Raw genomic sequence first — 24200 nt, 5'->3', positions numbered from 1 at the left:
CTTCCTCGCTCACCTTTGTTCACTTCAATGCATCTTTAACTCACAAAAAATAAAAATAAAAAATTATTAAAGCTGCGTATTGCCAATTGTCTTCATGATAAGAAATGCACAGTGACATATGATTCAATAAGTCGCGAGTCATCACATTATAATCTAGCTTTAGCAAGTGCGGGCTCCAGGGATGAGCGTCCCGCGATTGTGTGTATCAGCCGGGTGCAGTTTCAATCTCTCCCCCTTAGATCAGGACATTCGCGCAACTCATAGAAGAGGCTGCATAGAAAAATGCCTGAGTCAGAGGTTTGTAGTTAATTACATGACCTGCTTCTGTATTATTTGAACTTAAATATAGCTATAACGCATTAAAACTGCATTTAAGATGCAACATCGGGATGTTTCCTTTAAAGAGCTCTGGCTCAACTTATTCCACAATGTCTGCATTTCCTTTTTTAATATTTTTGTATAATTCCCTTGTACTTTGTGATCTACATCACCTGAAGCGGTTTGGAAAGTTTAGAGTGCATCTGGACTGTGAGCGGTGTAATTCTTCCTGTCCTCAGTAAGGCACGAACTGCAGTGCAACTCTCGTGCGTCATCATTACAGTTTAATGTGATCTCATGTTACGTTAAATGATCAAACGACTATTCGACAATTAAAATTGTCGTCCATTTTTTTTTTATTGTCAACGTTGTCGATAACGTCGACTAATCGTTTCAGCCCCACTTAGGAGTAAGGCATAGTCCTGTTCCCTTTCAAATGTAATTCACAGTATTTTTTCAGCAGTGGCCCTCCTATCAAGAAGAAATGAAACCTGTTATGCAGAGTGTAACATTATGCCAAACAAAATCAGCAATACTGTCAGAGAATCAGACTAGCTCTCACTGACATGCCAATGAACTGCTTCAGCAAAGGTGAGAAGCTGTCGACTGTGAATTTGCATTGGCCGTCCAGAGGCTGTCACTTTGTATATAGAGACAAGTGCAAATTGGCTGCCCTGCAGACTCTGCATGTCATTCTAGAAGCCGCTGAGATCAGTTCGCTATTCCTGTCATCCTTCACCCATCTGTGCGAGTCCCCAATCTTGTCCTTTGTTAGGGTTTCGTTAGCAACAGCTAGGGAGTTCTTCGAGATCAATTACAGTATTGACAGAGGGAGTACGCTTCAGCGGTTACACAATGACCAGTTAACAAAAAACTATTATTAAATCCAAAAATGTATCCACTTATTCCACTGGCTTTGCTGCCTCCAACATGATGCATCAGGGCTCAACAATAAGGATGGCCTGCTGGACCAGAGCTACTGTGAGAGTTTCAGACCAGCTGACTAAAGGCCGATTTATATTTCTAAACCTTCGCTGTAGACTATGCATAGCTATGGTGGTTACAGCGTAGCCTGACGTGCACCTCTCTAAAATGTAACAACGCATCACATTAACACAGAGCACAACAGCTGTCCAGTCACAACATGACTGGACCACTTTGTAACAATCTCCCAGGATGATAAAAAAAAAAAAAATCTGGTGTAACAGTGTATTTTCTCCAGGATTTTTTAAAGATGCTTTGTATCAACTGATCAGTGATCATGTAACAATGACCACTTTTATATGCGCTTAAGAAAACAGTTTATTCCAGGGCTTTTGCAATAAGCGGCATTCTGAAACGTCATGTAAACAAGAACGGCAGTTACCTTACGGCATTTAAGGGATTAAGAGAAAGGAGTTTAACATCCATGTTTCTTCAGGAAAATGTGGTTTATTGTGGTCAACATAAGCATTCTAAAGGAGTGTGCATGTGTCTTATCAGACGTCACAGGAAGGAGCCCAACAAAAAGACAATGAAGGGAAAGAATTCAACATTCTGGGGGTACACTGGGAAAAGCAAACACTAAACTATACCCATTTATGCACACCATGTCAAACATTGATGTCCCCTGGTTTTATGTAAGAGGGGAAACCCGCTATTGCAGAGCAATTCCGCTGTGGGCCGCGAAAGAAACTTAAGGAAAGAAACATAGCAACAACTCTGGAATTTCTGGAAATAAAGCAAAGCAACAGGGATTAAAAGAGCAAAGTTTATCGGATATCATGTTTGTTATTTACACAAGTGTATAAATTACATTTCTGTGGATAAAGCTGCTTACTGACCAGGCTGCATGTATACAGGAGTAAAGACTACGCCGCTTATACAGTGTAAACTGGAATGCTGCTTTCTCGCAATACACCGCTTTTTGGTTTCCATGTAAACATTGTCATTGTGTTTGATCTTCTGTTTTTATATTCCGTTTACGTTTCATAAAGTTACAAGAGAAAACACAAAAGACACATCTGTTTACAAACTATTGCTTTATCCCAGATGTATTAATTGATATACAGCTCTGGAAAAATTAAGAGACCACAGCAAAATTATCAGTTTCACTGGATTTACAATTTATAGGTATGTGTTTGTGTTCCTCCACCTGGTCATCTAATGGTTAGACGGAGACCTGCAGAGGCCTTCGAACCGCAGTGTCTCACACCCACTGTGAAATTTGGTGGAGGATCGGTGATGATCTCTGGGTGCTTCAACAAGGCTGGAATCGGGAAGATTCATCTTTATAAAGGACGCATGAATCAAGCCACATACAAGGTTATCCTAAAAAAAAAAAAAAAAAAAAACACTTGCTTCCTTCTGCTCATGGCCAGCCAAATCTCCAGACCTGAACCCCAATGAAAATTTCTGGAATATGACCAAGAGGAAGAAGAATGGCCACAAGCTATCAAACAAAGCAAACCTGCTTGAATTTTTGTGCCAGGAGTGGCATAAAGTCACCCAACAGCAATGTGAAAGAGTTGTGGAGAGCATGCCAAGATGCATGAAAGCTGTGATTGAAAATCAGGGTTATTCCACCAAATATTGATTTCTGAACTTTTCCTAAGTTAAAACATTAATTAGTATTGTTTAAAAATGAATATGGAATATTTTCTTTGTATTATTCCAAGTCTGAAAACACTGCATCTTTGTCATTTTGACCAGTTGTCATTTTATTTATATGCGAGTACTTTATAGAATAAAACTAAAACGTTCATATTAGTCAAACGCATACCTATAAATAGTAAATCCAGAGTAACTGATCACTTTGCAGTGATCTCAATTTTTTCCAGAGCTGTATATTTGAGTGACAATGTATTGTATTTGTTGTATTGCACTCGAGAGCATTCAGATCTGTTTGACATTCTTGACAGTATGGTGTACAATAAAATAATGATTGTTATATATATATATATATAAGCATGTAAATGAACAATACACAAATTTCCCAGTACAATACCGCTCAAACTTAATCTAGGATTCAACATAAATGGCTTTTAAATCATAAGTTCCACAAGTGTCTGACATTGGCAACAAAAAACAAAGCTCTAAGTAACTTAAACAACAGCACTGCCTTTATTTTGCTTGATTGTTGAGGAAAACTATCAAGCAAAAATAACTTGGTCTACACTCGTCATTTATATTTGAATAGCATTTTTCACTTTACACAGTTTCAAAGCAGCTTTATACAAAATCATGCCTTGTTGTCTGAAAACCACCTTTTAACAAGCTGAAGTGTCTGTAGCAAGGAAAAAATTGCTTTCAAATGTTTAGTGGTGAAAAAACTAATTAGAGAGGATCCTGACCTCTGGTTCTACAATATATGTACATAATCCAATATTATTTAGTGGATTGAGCAAAAACCAAATCAGCCATCACTTTGCATGTAAACTTTACAGGCATTATTACTGGCTTTTAACGTGAGCAATTGTTGTTCTCAAAGCTGTTTACACGAAGTCAAAAAGCAGATAATTATAAGTCTCATGAAACCGCAGGCTTCTTACATAGTCGTTTTTTTTGAATAAGCAGTTTTTTGATAGTTATGACTCATAACTTGAGCATCGTGCTGAGCATGCCACGCTCATTGTCGGCTGGGAGAGACGGCTGTTATACCTACTGCTACTGTTTCTGCCTCACAAATCCACCAATTTGCACAGTGATGTCAGCGTAAATAAAACTGCATGTTTGATGTACTGTAGCACCAGGACCTGACACCGTTGTTTGGTGAATTCTACAAGCTGTACAGCTTCAGTACAAACAACTTGGCGTTTGCCATCGATCTTCTCGCCTATGTACTGTGCTCTGTTTTCCTGTGTCCACTCAGCGCCGCCGCTCCGGGGAGGAGATTCGCAGCGCTGTGTTGCGCTGCTTGGTTTTAAATACACTTTAATGTGTTTATGTATCGTAAGATACATATGGTATTGTATAATGAGCTTGTATCATACAATACAATATTTTTTTTAAACACACACACACACACACACACACACACACACACACAGTACTCTGCATAAGTTTTAAGCACATAAGATGTTTTTTTTTTAGTCTTAAGATGGTTATTTTAGATGTTCAGCTTTAGTGTCATTAGGAAATATAAATGTTAGGCTCAAGAACATTACGTTTGCAAATATAATATAGAAGAACAGTGAGCCCTGCAACAGATGTCATGGAACCCACAAAGCCCCCACTGAACATCATGTCAGTCTGAGATTACATAAAGAGACAGAAGCAATTGAGACAGCTTAAATGATAGAAGGGCTGTGGCAAATTCTCCAAGAAGCTTGAAACATCCTATCTGCCAACAACCAAGAAAAACTATGTTCAGGTGTACATAGGAGACTCTGTGCTGTTTTAAAGGCAAAGGTGTCCACACCAAATATTGATTTAGCTTTTTTATGTTTACTGGACTGTGACAAGGCGGAGGGCGGGGCCGGGTCTTGATTATACACACCCGGTCCCATATCAGGCTAATTAAGCCACCAAGAGGGATAAATGCCAACTGCGGATGGTGGTGTGACAGATCGTTTATGGGCAGCTGACCATCATGTGTGTGTGTGTGTGTGTGTGTGTGTGTGTGTGTGTTCATTTTTAATTAAAACTATTATTTATATTGTCAAGCTGGTTCTCGCCACCTTCTTTCCCTTATATCCCTTTACATGGAATTTGTATGACATTAAGTTATAAATGAAAACTCTGTCATTATTTTTGAAGACATCCTCACTATCAACACACACTTAACATTTCATAAAATATACATATATAAATCTCATATAAAATGTAAAAAAAAAATTAAAAATCACATAAAAAAAATACATAGCTAAAGGAAAAAAAAAATTTGTGGTGGGGTCAGAGTAAATATCGGTAGGGCAAGTAAAAAAACGGAACTTCTTAACCAGGAAAAACAATATTCACTGTTTAGCACTGCACGACATAATGACAGCAAAGTGTCAGTTTGGTAAGAACCATTTAACAGAAAAAAAAACCTCCATCATACATCAAGGCCTACATAATCAAAGCCTGACAATCAACAATGATCTAGTTCTTCTTTTACAAAGAAAAGCACACTGAACACCTTTCATATTTTGTTGTCTCAGCTTCATGTCCTTGTTGATCTGGAATAGGTGGGATGACTAGCACTAGTTCACCATACCATGCTAGAGCAATTATTTCACTGTGAGATATGTAAATTGTCTTAATAGCAAAGGTGCATTGAAAAACATCGGTCTGTATTATAATGAAGATGCAGGCAGAGCACTTATGGAGGCCACAGACCTGGCAGATGCACAGGATGTACCTGCAAAGAATTAGATAAGCAGTGAATCCCTGGCAGACACAACACCTCCTAATAGCAAAGCTGGCATGGCCCGGAATGTGTTAGCCATTTCCAAATAAGAGCTCTGTAATTTAACCAAGTAGAGGTGTACGCAAATAGGTCAACCAAGTTAGCTTCTAGCTACAACTCTTAGTGCACAGTCAAATTGTACATGTGAAGATTTACAGTAAAAGGACATAAGCTATCAAGATTACAATGAAATTATTCCATTAATTAAATGAGTGTAATTTCCACCTTTTTGTCAACCAATTGAAGACAGGCAGAGCATTTGGGCATTCTCGCAATTACGTTTGATGATGTAAGTGGCACAGAAATTACACAACTCTTTTAAATTAACTTGCAGTTTCATTAATTCAGAATATATAGAAAAACTACTACTAAAAAAAAAAAAGTTTGTATCTTCTGTCTTTGAAATGACAGGAGTAATATTCTCTTAGGAGTCTGTGGTTGGATATGCATGAAAGGTAACTTTAGGCTGAAAGACAAGGGACTGCAGTCAGCAGTTATTGAGCGCTGTCTGCCCTCCTCTGCATGTTAATTAGCATGTAATTGATGCTTCTGAGATTTACAAAGCCACAAGAATGATAACGCTGTTGCATTCTCGATTTAGTTTAAAATTTGGTGGAGACCAATTTTAGTCAATTGCATGGGTTAAATTACATATTGTGGCTTCAGTAAAGGCTATTTACTTGAAGCATCTCCAAGTATGTAGTGTGTCTGAGCAGTCTGGCATGTGATCGCTCTGCATTTTGTGCTGAATAAGTTAAGGGAGTGCTCGGAGAAATGGGAATCAATTTTTTATAAACTTCCAATTTGTGAGGGAAGCACGGCTGTTTCAGATTCATGTACAACTTGATAAAAATCAAGGCCTTCCTGTGGCTCAATCTTGTTTCAGGTGATTGACTTGAACTCCTATCATTGTCTTCTACTTAATGCCCTTGAGGCCAGACTGAAGCTGTGAAACAAATGAACTGATAACACTCTTGTAAGGCTAGCAGTTACATTGTTAAATAGACCAAACAGCTGGTAAAAATGAACTGTACCAGCTCACCAGTCACGTACTTGGCATTGCAAGTTTGGCGTAGTTTAAAAAAAAAAAAATCATGAGACTTCCTCATTGGTCACTGGATCAGAAAATCTGAAGTGTGTAATTTCTCAATCACCAAATGAATTGCAAAAATAGTTTTGGGGAAAATCAACCCATGTATGGCTTACTTATAGTACAAATAATGCAATACCAAGGCCTGTTTCACACTGCAAGCATAAGCAGCGCAGCAAATGTGTCATGTGAGCAACAAAGCGGCACAAGTTGATGCAGAGTCTACTTTTGCAGCGCTGCTCACGCTAAATTAAAGTGACGGTGCACTATTGGTGGACATACATTTGAGTAAACACAAAAAAGTAGAAATTACACAGGACAAGCATATATTTGTAGTCGAGTGTGTTTTTACATGAATTGGAGCAAGTGAGAAAACACAAACAAATATATAAAATAAAATATATAAAATTAATTAAATAATTGTATTACACTGTAAGCTTAAGCAGAAATATGTTTTTTATCATTTAAAACTAAAGTGCACTACAAGTTATAGGCTCAAATAAACAGACAATTTTCTGTAGTCCCGTACCTGTTAATGCTAATAGTAAAAATGCTTCGTTCAAGTGTGAAGGATCACAGGGAGTCTGCTGTTGTAGTTACCTTACAGTTATTCTGCAGCCTCATGTACTTTCTGCTTTGGTGTCCAATGTAAAATAAGTGTAAAAATCTTAATTACTATAAAAGTTAACAGTTTATGTATGGTGAAAGAGGTTTTCACTTTATGGCTGTAGCAAAGTACTTTCAGAGTGCAAGGTGTGATAGATTTCCCCAGTAGCACAAAAGAAGCTTTTAATCACTAGCATTGTAAAGTCTTCTGTTGATATGATGGTACACCACTGGAGGCTATTCAAAAACCGAGCTCATTAAAATTATATGGCTATAAATTCTTTGGCTGTTCGTCTTTGAGCGGCTGAGGCGGCAAAACATCCTAGAAGCACTTGGCTAACGAAACTACATCTTCAACACGTTCATGGCCTCTGGCAGTGTTTTCCTATTAGTATTTATGTCTGGATACATGAAGAATGGTGCCCATTACATATCAGCAAAACCACTCTGACTACTAGGCTCTTATAAGAGGATCTTCAGTTAATCCATGTGAGCCAAGACACATTCACTATTATACATACACCATTTCAAACTCAGGAAGACAGGACATCTGCCATTGACAAAAAGCAAATGTTCATACTTAAGATGCATAACTGGTTTCTATAAACAGCACTTGTATATGAAAGCAGTTACATTTCCTGTTTTAGGATTGTCATTCATAATTTGGCAACTGACACTGAAGTTAGAAGATGTTAACAAGAATTTGGGGCAAAGATGAGTTAGACAAATATCATCAAAGTGCCAATTTGAAGACAAGCAATGAAATAAGGGAACAATAGTTTCCCTGATACTAATAATTAACAGATTTTTGTATGAGTCCTTTGAAGTCTTCACATTCGTTGCAGTGGGAGAGCTACCTCTAGGCTTTAACAATTGTAACAATAAGACACTTGACTGCATTTGATATTCATCTATATCAAAAGGATGGAGGGGGATTATGTTGCTCTTGTGGCAAAATCTTCAAACAGCCAGTCAATTTTACCCAGATTTTAAAATGGATGTTAGGTTGTTACTGTACATCCATTAGGCTATGTCAACTAAAGCTGCAAGATAATTTGAGATGACAAATTATGGCGTTATATATGTGCCTCATTCCTGAGCGAGTAATTGTAAGTTTTGAGCACAGAGAACTATATTTTGCAAGCACATTGCATTATATTTTGAACAGAAATTAACAAATCGCAAATAAAAAAATCGTTTGAGCAAAGAAAAAACGATTCCGTGCTCAAATGTATTTGCTATTATCCATATTAACGTGCAAGAATAACCCTCTCACGCAGTTTACTCAGGTGCTCTCACAAATTTATTCTCTGCGCTCTGTCAAGTCCCTCTCTCGCTCTCTCTCGCTCAACCTCTTAATTCTGTGCGCGCTCAACTCTTGACACACACGCGCGCTCAACTCTTCAAACACACGCGCGCTCAACTCTTCAAACACACGCGCGCTCAACTCTTCAAACACACGCGCGCTCAACTCTTCAAACACACGCGCGCTCAACTTGCAACAGCGTTACAAGTGTGCCACAAAATCAACCAATCGGAAAAGTAAAGGTCAGTTGTGATTGGCTGTTGGTCTCCAATCACCACGCAGCACAAAGATGACGAAAAATTTATTTTATGGATAGATGTCTTCTCTAGCCACCATCAAACATGACAGAGTCAAATGGTGAAAACTGCAACAATATGCCACAACGTCAGGTGAGTTAGTAATTTCTAGTTTTATGATGTTATGGTTTTCTATGCCTTTGATGAAACCCTGCTATTATCTCACGGAAGCGTATTGCATTCACTTGAGAAAAAAATGTACTCTGTTTTTCTGAATTAACTGACTTAATTATCTCAGAATTACGAGATAATTTTTCATGGAAAAAAGTTTTTGCTCTGTTTTTCTGAATTAACGACTTAATTATCTCAGAATTACGAGATAATTTTTCATGGAAAAAATAATCAAATTTGTATCTGTAATTAGCTACAATAGCAAGTTCTGTGGTTGTCGATGAACTAATACATTTTCACATTCATTAGAATTAAAATTTCGTGTCCTGGTGTTTATTATTAATATAGCCTAACAGATTCATTTATTCATGGATTTTGATTCCAGTGGTGGCTGCATAGGATTGTTTCCAATTTCCAATAACTCCAGAGCGTTGTAAAGTCCAAAAGTCAACATGTTTTGAAAAAGGATAGATGTAATAATTTCCAAAATTCACAACATGTTTTTATCTAACGAAATATTCCGCCTCAATCCATGTTTGTTGGCGTTTAGACTTTCGAAAACATTTTCACTGTGGTGGAAAAAACTTGCTGTACACAAAGCGAGGCACGCACCTTCCGGGGCAGTCTAGCAGCTAATATATAATATATATAGGCCTATGTATTTATATAGTCTAGCACTATATATATTACAAAAAAGATCAGTATTATGTAGGACTATTCTGCGTTAGCATGGCTCCATTTGATCCATATTATTCTATTTTATTCAATACATTTTTAGGGTGATGACGCCATAAAATATGACGACAGACATTAGAAGCTTCATTCTAAAACCTCAATAGAAGTTTCGAATGTAACTATGACATGACATTTTGGTACAGTCTAGTTAGTATGAACGGTCAGAATGACCGCTATGGCCATTCTAGTAGTTCTAGAATTCCGGTAGTTCTCGTGTAATTAGTGTCCTTTGGAAGATCAAAGCGTGTCTCAGCCATGACAGTATTACAAATGTCATAGACAGTAATGTCTTTGTATTGAAGGCCAAGTTTAAAATATATGTCTATAAATTCATGCGCATCCAGCTAAAATAGAGCTCCTGGCAGGATTTTGAGGGATCTCATTAATTCAGAAAAACAGAACAAAATATTTTTTAATGAAAAATTCTCTCGTAATTCTGAGATAATTAAGTCGTTAATTCAGAAAAACAGAGCAAAAACTTTTTTTTCCATGAAACATTCTCTCGTAATTCTGAGATAATTAAGTCGTTAATTCAGAAAAACAGAGTACATTTTTTTTTCTCAAGTGAATGCAATACGCTTCCGTAGATAATAGCAGAGTTTCATCAAAGGCATAGAAAACCATAACATCATAAAACTAGAAATTACTAACTCAACTGACGTTGTGGCATATTGTTGCCATGTTTGATGGTGGCTAGAGAAGACATCTATCCATAAAATAAATTTTTCGTCATTTTTGTGCTGCGTGGTGATTGGAGACCAACAGCCAATCACAATTGACCTTTACTTTTCCGATTGGTTGATTTTGTGGCACACTTGTAACGCTGTTGCAAGTTGAGCTGCGGTGTTTGAAGAGTTGAGCGCTGTGTTTGAAGAGTTGAGCGTGTGTCTGAAGAGTTGAGCGTGTGTCTGAAGAGTTGAGCGTGTGTCTGAAGAGTTGAGCGCGTGTGTCTGAAGAGTTGAGCGCGTGTGTCAAGAGTTGAGCGTGTGTCAAGAGTTGAGCGCGTGTGTCAAGAGTTGAGCGTGCGTGTGTCAAGAGTTGAGCGCGTGTGTCAAGAGTTGAGCGCACAGAATTAAGAGGTTGAGCGAGAGAGAGAGAGGGACTTGACAGAGTGCAGAGAATAAATTTGTGAGAGCACCTGAGTAAACTGCGTGAGAGGGTTATTCTTGCACGTTAATATGGATAATAGCAAATACATTTATTGAGCACGGAATCGTTTTTTCTTTGCTCAAACGATTTTTTTATTTGCGATTGTTAATTTCTGTTCAAAATATAATGCAATGTGCTTGCAAAATATAGTTCTCTGTGCTCAAAACTTACAATTACTCGCTCAGGAATGAGGCACATATATAACGCCACGCCATAACAAATGTGCCCATCACTTTAAAGCCATGACTAGGCACTAGGGATGCAACGGTATGAGATTTTCATGGTATGATAACAGTCTCAGAATATATCAAGGTATCACGGTATACGGAATTACACAATTGCTATTATCAGTGAAAACAGAAGGGTTATTTTATTTATTTATTTATTTTTGAGCAAACACTTTATTTATAATTGAAACCATTTATTTTATTGATGTATGTGTAAAAAAAAAAGTCTCCCTTTTGGAAATAAACAGAATAAGAAAGCTAACAGAATTATAATAATAAATAAAATTATAAACATGATTAAAAAATAGCATGTAAATATAACACGTTATATAACTAAAGCATGTTAGTTTATATGTTAAATGAACTACTAAATGAAAAATAACATCAGCTGTGTGAGCTTTTGAAGTAATATCCTATGATTATTAACAGTTAACATATACTGTAGGTGCGCGACAGCACAGCCAGACTGCTCCTGTCTGTACCTTTAACTCAGTGGTTCTCAACTGATTTTGCTCCAGGACAGATTTTACATTGGACATCAAGTGGTGACCAGCCATAGATTAAACATAACCTGTATTTAATGTATCCTGGGTCGCATTTCCTTTTATGTTGCATAGTTTTGTTCATGGTTTTCCAGTACAAGGACATGCATCAAGTGACATTATTTTTGTTGTTGATGTCAACGTTTGACTTTCAGTACACAAATTAATAACACAGACTGCATGACTATGATAAATGATTACTGCAAGAGTTAGATTAACATACAGGCACTTCAACATTTCTCAATTGCACAAATAAAAAATCCATATACGTCTCTGACTTGCTTTTGCTCGCATCAATGAGATCTACTTTTATATTTAATGACTTAGAAGGTTTACCTGCTAAATTAGTAGCACCAATCATCACAAGCAGCCTCAAGAATGGACACAGAGTAGCCTTATAACACTTTTCCTTCAGCACAATACTGCACTACAGATCGCCAAGTTTGTTCAAAGGGGAAAGCGAGAGACAGAAAGTGCACTCGTGTGCATGGTTGCCAGATTGCACAAAATAAGTATAACATTAGGCAGAATATTTCCAATTTGCGCACGTATAAATCTCAAACTGGGGGTGTTGTGTCTCTTATCTGGCAACCCTGAGCATGTTAAACATTTAAGTTAACTGAAATATCCAATGAAAAAAAAACTTTCACGATAAATTGCCGTAAATTGTCTGCTTTAGCTGTTTGCAAGATCATCATTAAATCTGCCTCAGCAGTCCTAAATATTCTATCACTTGGGCGGCCACCGAAATATGGGAGAACCATGGCATTGTTCTTTCTCTGCTGTCCACGACCCAGTCCGAATAGACCAGTTGAGAAACACTGCTTTAACTCACACACTCATGTCAGACCCCACACGCCTGGCTTCTCTGACATTTTCTCCGCTGCATTTGTGTGCGACGCAAGTTTGTGTGCGACGCAATCTGACTGGCAGACGAGGAGGAAAGGAGATGCGCACGCGAGATTCTCCGTCCCGTTGCATTTTTTTCTCAATACCTTATATAAGCAAATGTACATGGTATGATAAGTACATTTTCAAACCATGGTATTTTCGTGAAACCGGTATACCACTGCAACCCTACTAGGCACAGTTTGCAAATAATCGTTGCTCAAAAAAAATACAAATAACACACACACACACACACACACACACACACACACAGCATTGGCCGATATTCGCCTTGTTGACTGCCATCGGCCAATACGATGTCATTCACCGATGGCAGTGGCCGATGTTTATCGTTTAGATGCGTTGGTTGTTTGCAGTCGGCTTGGACAACCATTGCCTACCCAGCTGCAGATTCAGAGAAGATCCAACAGGTGGTACTATAATACCAAAGTGTTCAATTCTGGTGACTGATATAATTATTTTCTCGAGTATGAGTAGCATTCATGTAACTATTGGCTAAAGCATTTCTTTCAGTAACCGTTCACAGACATGTTTTCGCGCTAAAAAAGAAAAACAATCACAGCGAATGGAGCAGAAACTATATCAGTTAAAGACGTTTTTTTTAACTTGACATGGCATTTAAAATGAATGCTCCTGTGAGAGATGCTAAAAACACAGTGAAATGTGACAGTTGTCAAGACATCCATCTAGTGAATGTTTACATGGAAGACGACTGAAAAACAGCACATGCAGACGCAAAAACATGTTCAGTTTGAACAACCCCTTGTTCACATGACACAGCACTAGTTGAAGGTACCTCTCCAAAAGACAGCCTTTTGTTTCAGTTGACAGTAGGTACATTTACAGTGTATACAGCACCGTATTCATAAATATCCAGACGCTATTTTACTCCAAATGATTCCGCTCCAAATGATTCCGTGAGAGAGTGCTCTGAATGAATTTTACTGAATCACAAATCAATTCAGACCATTTTGCAAGCTCATTTTGAACAATTCACTGAAAAGAACCATTAATTCGCAAATTGGGCATTGCTAGCTTTTTTAAAGAGCCAAAAGAAATACAGGGCACACTTTATGATTGGTAAAATATTGAGTAAATATTTCACAGGTCAGTCGGAGCGCTCCTGGTACACACAGTGCGTTCTGCCGTACAGCTGCAGGCACCACTGGGCGCTTGCTTGCAAAAGTATGGGAAGGTATTTCCTAAGAGGCCCATTGTTTCAACCTACTATAAGTTTGTGCTTGATGGAAACACAAGAACTTTGTATTCTGTATGAAAAATACAAGAGCTGAAAGATAGCCCTATTTATGTTTGTATTTATTAATCTTTTATAATCACTTACATTTAAATGTAATTACATTTGTTTCAAAAAAATCATTTTTGTTGGGCTATGTACTGAACAATTTTTCTCATTGAGTAGGCAGATGTATAGCAGGCTTAAAAAGGCTCTTGAAAAAGTTATTTTTAACAATAAGAAAGAATCTTTGTCATGTGAAAGAAGGTTATATTAAATGTTGTTTCATAAATTTGTATGATTGAATTTGTGCTCAAAAGGTAGTGCAATGCAGGGCAGAAAGATTTAAAAACAGCTCATTTATTTTTTATAATAAAGATTTCCTTGTTTCACTGGCACAAAAGGGGGATTAAATTACAGAATTTCACAATCTGTGCATCTCCCTCATATAGAGTTACTCTATGTGTCTGCCTTCAGATAAAACCAATATTACCATTAGGGGACCCACACACTCAACTTTCCACCCGTGGAAAACTGCATTTAGAATCTTTAGAATTGATATCTTAAGAGTGCAAGCCGGGGGCCTAGGTAGCTCAGCAAGTAAAGATGCTGAATACCACACCTGGAGTCACGAGTTCGAATCCAGGGCATTCTGAATGACTCCAGTCAGGTCTCCCAAGTAACCAATTGGCCCGGTTGATAGGGAGGGTAGAGGCACATGGGGTAACCTCCTCGTGGCGAATGGTGAACTGTGCATGGATGCCGCGGTGGATGGCATGAAGCCGCCACACACAATATTTCTCCACGGTAATTCACTCAACAAGCCATGTGATAAGATGCGCTGGTTGACATCTCAGACGCAGAGACAACTGAGATTAGTCCTCTGCCACCCAGATTGAGGTGAGTCACTACACCACCAAGAGGACTTAGAGTGAATTGGGCATTCCAAATTGGGGAGAAAAATTCAAAGAGTGCAATCCAATGAAGTGCTCAAGCCCTCTGTTTTTTGTCTTGTAGATGGAGCAGGAGTTAATCAAGCTACACCACTGCTGATAGAGAGATGAGTTAATTCCTTATTAAATATTTTAATGAGCGCAGTTTTCTGCTCTGTTATTTCTAATTAAAATATTTATTTTTTTCATGGGAAGGTATGCAAATATATTGCTACTCCCAGAAATACATTAATAAAATTAAGCACCCTGAGATATCTCACCTGTTTCTTGTGAATTGTAGACTCTGTAAACAGCAAACAAAATGTCTCCTCGGTCCGTGGACAATGACACATTCGGCCTGTCAATCATTTTCAGTGTTCCCACAGTATTTTAGTTGCAGTTATTGAGGCATTATGCATGTTTATGCCACGTTGTTCATAACAGTTGTCAGTTGAGGGCACTATTTTACTACTGATGTTTTTTCCATTTCTGCTCTCAATAAAGCTAATGTTGGTATTTTTGGAACTCTGAGTTTTGGAAAGAGGGGGCGTAGCTAATCCAACGTATCAGTCTCGTGGAATTAGAGCGGGCTGAAATCACTTACAGCAACTTCAACACAGGAAGTTTGGGTGGGACATATTGAAGGACTTGTCCCTTTTAAATAAAAAAACAGCCAATAGACTTCAGTTTTGTCACAGCCATGAACCATGATTTGCTACTGGCTGGTCCATAGTAGGGGAGGGACATTCTGGTTATAAAAAGCGTGTAGAGCAACAGGTGTCAAATATTTTTGGTACATTTTCCCGGAAGAGAAAAGGCGTGTGTATATAATTGCTAAAAGGGGAAATATATATATATATTATATATATAGTTCAGTGTTTAGGAGTACACAAATATATAGATGCCCTCTAAGCAAAGCCACAAAACTCTTAAAAGTTGCACTCAGTAAATATTTCCTCATTAAAAACGTTTAACTCTTAAAAGACATGAATTGTAATTTACGATGCATGTAGTAAATCATGACCACTCACATTAAAATGAAGACTCCAGTCATATCAGTAATCTTATAAAAGCCATTTTATTCTACATGGAGAGGGTCCGCACATGGGGGCTGCCATGTTAGAATCACATGACTCACTTAATCTCAGTAACTGTCCTGTTATTTGACACTTTCACTCATTGATTAAAGTAATCAAATTACTTTAGAAACTGAAAACTATTGATTTTAAATGATGCTTCAAGGGACAAGCTTCAAACCATGTTGAAGAATGAATGACCTTAACATCTAAAGTTAATTTCTAATCAAGAATCTACAATTAATGGAGTTGCAGGAGAATCGCTTTGCATTCCACTCATATACACTTGGCATTAGCTAAAATATAAATCATAGAGAGATCTAAGACTTATCTAAATGCTTGAGAAATGTGAAAGAAAAAAAATTCTGAAAGATTACAACCCAGAGGTTAATCAATTGTGTCTAATCACATATTCAGCAGAAGACACATTTGCCAAGACACTGGCCCTTTGGATAAGCATCCTGGATTTTCTCTACCTCTCCATACAATATTTAAAGACCCTTTGGTACTGTAGGTGTCAAGGTTTCCATGGAAGCAAGTTCAAGTTTCCTCCTAGTGCCTTTCATATCACACATTCTATGAGGGGGCGAATATAAGAGACAGCTTTATCAACTTCTGAACAAAATTTTGATTCAGACATCTAATCCTGTAATCATCAAGATCCCGCAAGGTTATTCTTTTTAGATTGCATGATTCAAGTTTCACTTCCTCATGCCATTGGCTTGTTGCCAGTGTGCTGACAAGCATTTGAGGGAGTCTATACTGCAACCAAATGGTTCTTCCTTTCCTAATGTTAATACAATCAATTATCTTCTTCTAAAACACACAGTAATTAGCCGTTTATTGAGAAAATGCAGTTACTTTAGTAAACACTTTCCAAACTATGTTTAGTCCAGAACAAAGAATGAATAGATTTAAAAGATTTTCTATGAAAACACAGATAAAGCTGAAGTGTTAAAAAGTTTATCAAATCTCACTCCCTAACTGAGCAGGGGGAAACCAATTGGGGATCTCCGCAAATCCACACATAGACCTTTATCTCGCCAAATAAGGAACATTTATCTCCGTTGCCAAATACCTCATTAAAAAATTCTAATGTTTGGACACAAGAATATTTCAAAAGTAATCTCAGCCTGACAAAATAAATCACTGAAAACATTGTCAAATATACTTCATGCTTGCTATAAAGTGATTTTTCTCTGAGAAAAAAAATATATGACTGCATTTGAACAAACTTTTGAGTGATATTTTTGAGATACTTTAGCATAATATGCAGAACACAATATGTGCAAAACACAACGTTAGAGATCTTTTACGTTATTATGCGAAGTGTACAATATTTTCGGTTCATTATGAAACGGTGGCGGAACAAATTAGGCGGACCGCCACAGTCTAGGTAATTAATGGGAAGCATTGGAGTTTATTTTCATAAGCCGCTTTTTATTATTTGAACTTTAATAAAGGATGCTTTAAAGATATAATGCCGGGGTGTTTCATTGTGAAACGGAATGCAGCACAATAATCGTTTTATCTCGATTACCTTATTTTCATAATAGTTGGAAGCCAAAATCGTAATTGAAATTAAAATTGTATTAATCGCCCAGCCCTAACATAATCTCATAATTAATATTTATTCTAACATAAAGTTTGGTTCTAGCACACATATATTTACTTACATTTGCACAGACACCAAAACTTACAATATTGAAGAACTGACTGCATATAAAACGTAATCATTTTACGTATTGGTACAAAATTTCATTGCATTTATAATCAATGAGATTAGTTAAATGCCATCACATTTAATGCAGTATTTAAATGCCATCACATTTAATGCAGTAGATGCATTTACCTTATATGACATTAACGGTTTCATTCAGTTGTGTGTGATTTCTGCTGCCCTATTCAACATTTTAGAGGATTACATCACTTTAAACAAGACTTAACAACTGCAGAATTTTTATTTGAAGATTTTAAAGTTGAATCATTCATTAAGCATTTAATTTGTATCTTATTTCCCATGGGACACAAAAGGGTTTCCAGAATATGCCAAAAAATAAAATAAAAGCCCTATAAGTCACCGTTAAACATATTTTATTTGTTTGCTATAATGCAAATCTTCAGACAGCTTTGTTTGAGAAATAGCCCCAAATTCAAGACTTTTATACAATGATCTACATACATGAATGAGATATGATAGAGCCTTCACAGTGTATCAGCAGGAGATTTTTAGATTGAGATGATTATTGTTTAGACTATTTTGATATTTAACAGTATATTACTGTTAATTTCAAGAAAGGTTACACACCGCATTTTTACAGTATAATGCTGGCAACCACAGCAGCCAGTGGTTTTCTGTTTTTTTTTGTTGTTTTTTTTTTTACAGTGGAGTTAAAGGGGATCTAAAATATCTATAAAACAGAAAAAAAATATATATATATTTTGTATAAATATATATAATCCCCACACACACAAATATAATGGAATCATAAATGCTTAACATTTCTAAAGCTGTAAATACGTAAACACATTTACTTTTTTGAGTCCATCAAAACATCCATATTGTAAGTTTCAGCATATACTCAAACATACAAAAATGTAAATGTTCAAATAAAAAGTTTAAATGGCTACGAATAATAATGTGATCAGGTTGCTACTTCAGCTTAAGCCATCCTTCTGGTACAAACGGAGGCCTGAGAAAGAGGAATTCCATGCTCATAAACCTTGCTCAATGACCTTTGCTCATTCAGGTCACTCAGTTATCCATTGCTTCCAAAGTTATAGCACAGGATAGAGGTGCCTCTTTAGCCAAAGTCTCTTTAAAACCATTTATGGATAGACCTAACAACGATCCAGTCAAAGGTCAGGTCATAAAAAAAACGCAACATGCTTCCTAAATACAATGATTGCCTGTTCTTATCAAAGATAAGGAGGGATAATTATGGGAGAAGTTAACATTTGTACAGTGTTTTTTAGATAAAAACTTATTTCAGTTTAAAACAGGGCATTTATTTAATTTCTGGAATTAAACTGCTGAATCAACAAGATGAGAAAACACAATCTTGTGGATTCCAGTTGCCAACTTAAAAGCAGCCAAAAAATATTGAGGTCTGTTGAAGCTCAGCTGTTAGATACGAGGAAGAAAAACATCCCATGGCAAAGAAAAGTGGCACAAGCATCATATTTCCAAGGCTGGGAAAGTTTAAGCAGACAGCACCTTGGGGAAGAGATAAACCATAAGAACCCTACAAATATTGCCCTTCAAATTTAAAGTTCAGTTTACCCTCTAGCAATTCAAACTCATACATCAAAATACCCAGGAAGTCCTTCTGGAAAATATGCACTGGCATGCAAGATGCAACATTTGAGCTCTTTAGCATTTACTAGTAGATAAATCTTCATCAAAATTCACTGCACAGTGGCAGCAGAAAAGGAGAGAATCTCCAGGCATCATAAATTTAGGGCCCTTGCTTCTAATTATTGCAAGATATAATTCAATATGACAGATATCAGACCCAAATTACTTAATTTTCACTCTTTAATCAAAAGGCGAAACAAAAAAGGAACACCTCATGCAAACACACTTTGTGTGAGATGGACGAATCAGTCATGCAGTCTGGTTCAACTTGATGTTAACAAGCTTTGATTTGAACAAGTGACTGAAAGCAGTATGGTCACATCACAGCACCAATAATGCAATCCTGCCAACAGGGGCAAAACTATTAGCATGTCAATAATTGTGTCGTGGAGCAGATATCAGATCAAACGCATTTCCCGGTGGAGATAAAAACCGCCCACTTTCCTATCCTGCCTGCATACAAGAGCAGTAGTGGCTCCAAAACCAATCTGATACTCACGTCGCAGATTGGGAAAATATTCATAGTTTGGCCCTTGCATAACTGAGGTACTAGAATCTGTGATAAGAATCCATGAAACTCTACCATTGTCCCGGGGCTGTCATATACCCTCACCAAGCATGCAAGAACTTATTTCCTCACAAAGACACAATTTTTGACATCCGTTTAAAATCTATGGTGAAAACTACCACAGTTGCAGCAGAAATAAAATGCAAAAAGAAAAATGCACATTTTAAGTTTAGGCCTTCGGTGTTACTCATGCCATTAAGAAAACACAGTTTGACAATGACTAAGACACCCTATGCCTTTGAGCATCAGACATTATGTCGCAGCTAACTAGTAACACCAATTGACATTTTAAAAACACGTCCACGCACGAAAGCAAGAACTTGAAACAACACAATGTTCAAGCAAGTATAATTTTAACTGCAGCATGACTGTTTTGTGAAATGAACGTCTCCTGAGCAAAAATCACAATTTTCAATATGAATCTACCAAGGAGGTCTATAATACCTGGAAAAATCTAATAATATTTGCGATTTAAATGTTGCTTGCAATAAATTTCGTTTCATCAGGGTACACGGTAATGCTGTGTTCCGTTCAAGTTGGATGTGGGATATTCCTACTTGATCTCTCCGACCATAAATTCCCCGATATTCGGAACTGCAACACTCCCGTTAGCTTAGCAGGGGTTTGACGATGTCTCATGGCAACCCAACTGATAAGCAATGCAGCAGCATTTGTGCTTCAGGTGGACAATTATCAAAAGAGATTATAACATTTTATATACTTGTTTCTGCAAGCATTTATTAAATAAGTTATAAAATCATGTAATGTGGAAACAAAATCATATATCGATATTACTTAATAAAGTGAATGTTTATCACTTAATTTGTATATCTCCCTGAGTGTCGACAAGTTTGTGTGACATCATGCACCTGCATCTCGGCGAAATCGGGAGTTGAGGATTTCTGGCACGAGCCTACAAGTTGTAATTCTGATTTAAAGATGCATTCCATTGCACTTTTTAAATCTGACTTTCATTTCATCACGGAATAAATTCTGACTGGATAAACTTTTCGTTTTTCTCTATTTGTTTATAGATTAATTAAGAGTGGAAAGCGATAAAAAATATATAGGTAAAAAGGTGATTGAGTATGAATGGAGTAAAAATATGTATTAATTTGGCATGTTAGGCCAGTAGAGAAGGCTTTGCTGGCCCTGAGAATTCGTCACTGGTACATATAACAAATCTATATTAAATATTTAGATAATATAATGCATTTTTAAATCAAATATATTAAAATAAAGAATAAAACTAACCAAAAATTTCATTTTAAGTTTAATTACACTGCTTTACCAACAGATGCACAAGCAGCAGTCTTGATGTTTTAATGATAAAAGCAGCAAGAATCCAACTGCCAGCAGAGAAATGGGTAGTCTAGGACTGCTCACCAAAGTCAGACAATTCCTCAAAGTTTTAAGCTCTAGCATTAACAATGCCATAAGGGAGCAATTCTCAAATGTGCAGCGGTCCATTTACCTCATTGTGCCTTTATCACAATATCAAATGCACGCACAATAGAAAAGGAGTTGGCTGATGGACAGCTTGCTATGGAAACAAAGTATGAAACGGACCAAAACCCCAAGACAGTCCGTCACTTAATGTTAATGAGCTAAACATCTGCATGAGTGAAACAATTTCTTCAAACATCTCGAGACAAATGGTGTCTTACTAAAACATGTGGTTGCATAGTACACCACCTCCGCCCTGCTCTCAATACTGAGTGACAATATTTAGACACCTTCAAAGGATGATTAATGGAATTCAGAAATATAGGTCATAGAGATGAAAGTTAAAAACACATAATATTCAATTTCTATCAGACGATACCGATACAGACGAATGTTGTTTAAAGTTATTCCTCAAACTACTGGCCTCCGCCTTCATCTGTCTGAATACAGTTTATGAACTTAAACCAGAAAAATTTTACCAACAAAATATGAAGTCCCCGTCCCTCGTTTATTTAGAAAAAAGCAAACATAGTGGTTACTGTAAGGCAATTATAATGGAAGTGAATTGAGCAAGTTCCTTAAAAAAAAAAAAAAAAAAAAGTCACTGTTTAAAAATATAGCTGTCAGGCATAATGATATGTTTTAACATGATTTTGACACTTAAAATGAAGGTAAATGGGTAGACGCTTTATAGGGAAATCACCTTGTTCGATGTCAGAGGGCTTTTGGCAATAGAATCTTAACATTATTCCATTGTCAATTCAGAGTCAATTTATTTAAGCAGTGGTTAGGCATAAATTGATAAGCTAAAACCACATTTACTTGCCCTAGCCTAGAATAATCCCAGTTTCAATGGAATGGAAAAATTGGGGTGGGGGTTGCTCTTTATTCAGCAGAGGAATGAGTGAGGGAGGAAAGGTCTGGGAACAATATAAATTGAGCTTAATTGACAGCATTTGTTGCATAATGTTGGTTACAAAGAAAATAATGTCCTGTCCCTCGTTTATATAGAAAAAAAAGCAAAAAGAGATGTTACTGTGATGCATTTATAATGGTGAATTGGGCAAGTTCCTAAAGACACCGTTTAAAAGTATAGCTGTTAGGCAAAAGACATACGACACTTATAATGAAGGTAAATGGGGCAAGTCAATAAACATTCAAATAGACACGGTTTTAGAAGTATAGCTAAATGCGTAAAAAATGCACGTTAACATTATTTCGACACTTACAACAGAAGTGAATGGGGCCATTCAATAAACATTAAAATACACAAAGTATAGCCACAAGACGTAAACATTATACATGCTTAAATGATTTTAGTGACATATAATCAATTATTAACGTCATCTGTGTCAAGCTGTTCAATTTTACAAGTTTGTTGTCATGACAATTAACGGTAAACCCTGTAATCTGGTAATATCTGGATTTAAATCTATGATTTTACCACACAAAAAACAAGTTAACATGTATATTGATTACGTCTTGTGGCTATTCTTTTGAAACAGTGGACTGGGCCCATACGCTTCCATTGTAAGTTCGTTACTGTAACCGTGAATTTTGGTGTGTGTGGCTTTTTTTTTAATTATTATTATTAATAATAGACGTGAGAGGTGTCGAATTTATTTTTGTACTAATCAACATAAAGCCACAAATGCTGTCGATTGAGCTTAACTGGTTATAAACCCGGAGCATTCTTTTAACACTGCATATATCTGATAACTGATTGTTTAAAAATGAATGAATGTGGACAGTTCAGTTATACAGACGCAAGTTATACAGTTTCAACTGGCGAAAAGGGTTATTTTTAAAGCCAAGGCAATGTCCCTCTCCTTCCTAAATTATATTTCAAAGCTTTAAAACATGACTTCAAAGTAAATGCAGGCAGAATTTCAGAGAGAAACACGAAAGCTGCGTACATCCCGTTAAAAATCACAGTAAAGAGTCGGCACAGACCGATAACTATCTTTGGGAGTCCAAATGCAGAGCTGAACACACAAATCACTTTGGGTAAAATGCTGGTTAAACGGTCTTCTCTCGTCGTCCTCTCTTCGGCTATATTCGTGTCACCGTAATTATTGTTTTTACCCGCAAACGATTCCACCCCCAAAAAAAACTTAGATATTGCAAAATGAACAAGCCAGTAACCAGAAGCACCTACCTTTCGACTCAGCGTTGTCCCCGAGTAGAAATAATATGCTATGCCTAGGACCCAGAGCACAGCGAAACATAATAATATCCTAGATTTCCGGCGCATTTCTGTGATTTTGTGTGTGATAAAACAGCGGCTATTTTAGGATTTGTGCCGTGAAAACACACGGTCGTCCACTTTCAGCGTCTCGCTGTGGCTACAGCGCTCTACTAACGGGCGAACGCACCAGCAGCAGCGGTTGCACAGAAGAAGAAGCAGGAAACAGCAAGCATCACCGGGTTAGAGGGAAAAGGGTAACTGACTTTAATCCAATCACGCTCCGCAGAGACGGAGGAGGGGTGGGGCGAGGGGTGGGGGTGGGTACATCCATCGTTAGCTAGTACCTCAAGATGCACAGAGGAAGCGTTGTTTGGTTTACTCTCATTTTACAGAGAGACATTAATCCTCATGCAGGAGCGCATGTTTATGATCATATACTGACGTAAACATCTAGTTACCACCCAAAAGTCAGCGTTTATTTGAATCTGAGGATGAAAGCCTCTCATATGATGAGAAATCTGTAAATTAATTACTAGTTTTGCACACATCTCACTGATTAATTTCAGCTAATGCACAAATTTATATAACCTGATATGTCCCCTTCGCACACTGTAATTTTAATCTGAATGTGAATGTTAATTACAAATTTGCAAATATCTCGGATATCTATCTTGAAGGTAATCAAAATTAACATGCAAAAAACATATCCAATGAATTGACAACAGCTAGTTTAACATTTAA

The 24200-nt window shown here is 37.0% G+C and overlaps 1 protein-coding gene across 1 annotated transcript in view; it reads right to left on the bottom strand.

Moving 5' to 3' along the window:
* Window positions 1-23657, bottom strand: part of LOC127660923 (polypeptide N-acetylgalactosaminyltransferase 2) — a 126200-nt gene extending 102543 nt beyond the window's left edge. The window contains exon 1 of the mRNA XM_052151408.1: window positions 23430-23657. Within this exon, the coding sequence (XP_052007368.1) occupies window positions 23430-23525 (96 nt within the window). The 5' untranslated portion in view covers window positions 23526-23657. The remainder of the gene's footprint in view (window positions 1-23429) is intronic.
* Window positions 23658-24200: the final 543 nt, after the last annotated feature.

This window comes from Xyrauchen texanus, chromosome 20, assembly GCF_025860055.1.
Source record: "Xyrauchen texanus isolate HMW12.3.18 chromosome 20, RBS_HiC_50CHRs, whole genome shotgun sequence".
Classification (NCBI taxonomy): Eukaryota; Metazoa; Chordata; class Actinopteri; order Cypriniformes; family Catostomidae; genus Xyrauchen; species Xyrauchen texanus.
Note: the sequence above shows the minus strand (reverse complement) of the source record. Positions and strands in the feature narration are given on the sequence as shown.